Source organism: Sapajus apella, unplaced genomic scaffold (genome assembly GCF_009761245.1).
Source record: "Sapajus apella isolate SASKATOON/1434 unplaced genomic scaffold, GSC_monkey_1.0 scaffold77, whole genome shotgun sequence".
NCBI classification, from domain to species: domain Eukaryota; kingdom Metazoa; phylum Chordata; class Mammalia; order Primates; family Cebidae; genus Sapajus; species Sapajus apella.
In genome coordinates this window covers 96534-100519 of record NW_022437017.1, presented here as the reverse complement: position 1 = coordinate 100519, position 3986 = coordinate 96534, and the positions used below count along the sequence as shown (strand labels likewise).

General features: G+C 44.0%; 1 protein-coding gene across 1 annotated transcript; it reads right to left on the bottom strand.

The window, feature by feature from the left end:
* Positions 1 to 395: 395 nt before the first annotated feature.
* On the bottom strand, positions 396 to 3875 carry LOC116532504 (zinc finger protein 878). Its single transcript, XM_032251656.1, has 2 exons — positions 3727 to 3875; positions 396 to 1935 (listed from the first exon to the last, which is right to left on the bottom strand). The coding sequence occupies exon 2, from the start codon at positions 1854 to 1856 to the stop codon at positions 612 to 614; it is 1245 nt and encodes a 414-aa protein (XP_032107547.1). The 5' UTR covers positions 1857 to 1935; positions 3727 to 3875; the 3' UTR covers positions 396 to 611.
* Positions 3876 to 3986: the final 111 nt, after the last annotated feature.

Genomic DNA, 3986 nt, shown 5'->3' with positions numbered 1-3986 from the left:
ACATATATGTATATAAATCTCATATATTTTACACATTTTAAATGTTATGGTTATATGTTTCAAAATATATATGCATATTTCTATACAAAATATAAATATATATATTTCTTTTTTTTTTTTTTTTGAGACGGAGTTTCACTCTTGTTACCCAGGCTGGAGTGTAACCTCCGCCTCCTGGTTTCAGGCAATTCTCCTGCCTTAGCCTCCTGAGTAGCTGGGATTACAGGCACACGCCACCATGCCCAGCTGATTTTTTGTATTTTTAGTAGAGACGGGGTTTCACCATGTTGACAAGGATGGTCTCGATCTCTTGACCTCGTGATCCACCCGCCTCGGTCTCCCAACGTGCTGGGATTACAGGCGTGAGCCACCGCGCCCGGCAATATATATATTTCATTTATTTTATTATGTAATAGAGATAAAGTCTCACCATGTTACCCAAGCTGGTCTTGACCTCTTCAGCTTAAGCATTCCTCCTGTCTTGGCATTCCAAAATGCTGAGATTATGGGTGTCTCTAAAGTAAGTCCTTCCATGTATTTGAAGTTTTGAGTCCCATCTAAAGACTCTTTACTTTGAAAGAGTCTTACCATATTGCTTATATCCATCATTTCTAGCCAATGTGAGTCCTTACGTGCTTTTGAAGGATTGAGGCAGATCTAAAGGCTTTACCGCATTGCTTGCACTCATAGGGTTTCTCTCCAGTGTGAATCCTTTCATGATAGAGAAAAGAGTTGGAAGAAATGAAAGCTTTTCCACATTGTTTACATTTATAGGGTTTCTCTCCAGTGTGAGTCCTTTTATGATAGCGAATGGAATTGGAAGAAATGAAGGCTTTTCCACATTGCTTACACTCATAGGGTTTCTCTCCAGTGTGAGTCCTTTCATGCATTTTAAGTTGTGAGGCAACTGTGAAGACTTTACCACATTGCTTACATCCATAGGGTTTCTCTCCTGTGTGAATTCTTATGTGCTTTTGAAGGATTGAAGCAGATCTGAAAGCTTTCCCACAGTGCTTACACTCATAGGGTTTCTCTCCAGTGTGAGTCCTTTGATGATAGTGAAAAGAATTAGAAGAAGTGAAGGTTTTCTTGCATTGTTTACATTCATAGGGTTTCTCTCCAGTGTGTGTCCTTTCATGTACTCGAAGATCCTTGACATAACTGAAGGCTTTCTTACATTTCTTACATTCGTAAGGTTTCTCTCCAGTGTGAGTCTTTTCATGATAGCGAAAGGAAGTGGAAGAAATAAAGGCCTTACCACATAGCTTACACTCATAGGGTTTCTCTCCAGTGTGTTTTCTTTCATGCACTCGCAGGTACTTGACAGATCTGAAGGCTTTCCCACATTGCTTACACTCATAGGGTTTCTCTCCACTGTGAGTCCTTTCATGATATTGAAAGGAACTAGGACAATTGAAGGCTTTACCACATTGCTTGCATTTATAGCGTTTCTCTCCAGTGTGAGTTTTCTCGTGTCTTTTTAATGAACTCAGAGAAAAAAAGGCTTTCCCACATATGCGACATTTATGAGGCCTCTCTCCAGTGTGCATTCTCATGTGTGTTTGAAAGCTTACTAGATAAGATAATGCTTTCCCACATTGCTTACATTCAAAGGGTTTTTTTGCAGAGTGGATTTTTTCATGTCTACGAACAGAACTGGGAAACCTGAATGTTTTTCCACATTCCCTACATTCATAAGGCTTTTGCCCAGTGTGAGCTCTTCCATGTATTGCAAGGCTACTAGAATAATTGAAGGCTCTGAGGTGCCTATTAAGGGAAGAAAGACCCATGCCAATTTCTCCACACACACCATTTTCATATGAGTTTACTCCAGGAGGAGCTTTCTTCCTCCACATGTCATCTGGAACCTGGGTCAAGACTTCTACATGTTGATGACTTTCTTTACTTTGAAAGAGTCTCTCTCCTATAAGTCTCCTGTGAACAATGAAAAGCACATTATAATGGATTTATCACTAATTTTAATTCATTTCTAAGTATTGCACTTGCATTTTTTTTTTTAAGATGAAATCTCGCTCTGTTGTCCAAGCTGAAGCGCAGTGGCATGGTCTCAGATCACTGCAACCTCTGCCTCCCGGGTTCAAGCGATTCTCCTGCCCCAGACGCCTGAGTAGCTGGGATTACAGGCACCCACTACCACACCCAGCTAAGTTTTTGTCTTTTTAGTAGAGATGGGCTTTCAACCATGTTGGCCAGGCTGCTCTCGAACTCCTGACTTCATGATCTGCCCACCTCACCCTCCCAAAGTACTGGGATTACAGGCGTGAGCCACCATGCCCAGCCCTGCACTTCCATTTTTTTTTTTTTTTTTTTTTTTTTTGAGACGGAGTTTCACTCATGTTACCCAGGCTGGAGTGCAATGGCGCGATCTCGGCTCACCGCAACCTCCGCCTCCTGGGTTCAGGCAATTCTCCTGCCTCAGCCTCCTGAGTAGCTGGGATTACAGGCACGCACCACCATGCCCAGCTAATTTTTTGTATTTTTAGTAGAGACGGGGTTTCACCATGTTGACCAGGATGGTCTCGATCTCTTGACCTCGTGATCCACCCGCCTCGGCCTCCCAAAGTGCTGGGATTACAGGCTTGAGCCACCGCGCCCGGCTGCACTTCCATTTTTAACAATGCCCAGCAAAGTGTAGGCTTTCTGTCCTGCCTGAACTATGTGAACATGAAGGGACCACATGCTATACAAGAAGGCCCAGCCATCTCTCTTATCAAAAATAGATAATATTGAGGCCGGGCACGCTGTCTCACACCTGCAATCCCAGCACTTTGGGAGGCTGAGGCAGGTGGATCACCTGAGGTAGGAGTTCAAGATCAGCCTGGCCAACATGGCGAATCTCTGTCTCTACTGAAAATACAAAACAGCGCACACCTATAATCCCAGCTACTTGGGAGAGTGAGGAGGGATAATCGTTTGAACCTGGAAGGTGGAGGTTTTACGCCTTACATTTTTTTAGGGAAACTTTTCTAAGAATAAATACACTGGAACTAGGTTTATTTCTTGTGTTTGCTTTTTCTTTTTTCTTTTTTTTTTTTTTTTTGAGACGGAGTTTCGCTCTTGTTACCCAGGCTGGAGTGCAGTGGCACGATCTCGGCTCACCGCAACCTCCGCCTCCTGGGTTCAAGCAATTCTCCGGCCTCAGCCTCCCGAGTACCTGGGACTACAGGCATGCACCATCATGCCCAGCTAATTTTTGTATTTTTAGTAGAGACGAGGTTTCACCTTGTTGACCAGGATGGTCTCGATCTCTTGACCTCGTGATCCACCCGCCTCGGCCTCCCAAAGTGCTGGGATTACAGGCTTGAGCCACTGCGCCCGGCCTGCTTTTTCTTTTCTTCTTGAGACAGAGTCTCACCCTGTCACCCAGGTTGGAGTGCAATGGCGCAATCTCGGCTCACTGTAACCTCGGCCTCCTAGGTTCAAGCAATTCTTCTACCTCAGCTTCCCAAGTAGCTGGTATTATAGGCACGTGCCACCACGCCTGTCTAATTTTTTGTATCTTTAGTAGAGATGGGGTTTCACCATGTTGGCCAGGCTGGTCTCAAACTCCTGACCTTGTGATCTGTCCGCCTCAGCCTCCTAAAGTGCTGGGATTACAGGCGTGAGGCACCGTGCCCGGCCAGTAGTGTTTGCTTCTTTTTAACATTTTCTTCCATTCTAAGATTGTCTAGAGAGACATTATTTTCTCTTGAAAGTACTAGTTACCTTAGATTTCTCCTGGGATTTTGGTGCTTATCTTCAGCATTCTGATTGCTCCATCTTTTTCCTAAAATGCAAACCCAGAAAAATAGTTCTGAATTAGTATAAAATTATAAAAAAGTTACTTGATTCTATGTTCATAGCTCATTGCACCAGTGCCTCATTTATTCAAAGTATTCCCACTGGGCGTGGTGGCTCATGCCTGTAATCCCAGCACTCTGGGAGGCTGAGGCGGGCGGATCATAAGGTCAGGAGTTCAAGACCAG

Bases quoted from the DNA above. Each gene is read 5' to 3' on its own strand.
- LOC116532504 (XM_032251656.1), bottom strand. From the start codon at position 1,856: ATGTGGAGGAAGAAAGCTCCTCCTGGAGTAAACTCATATGAAAATGGT.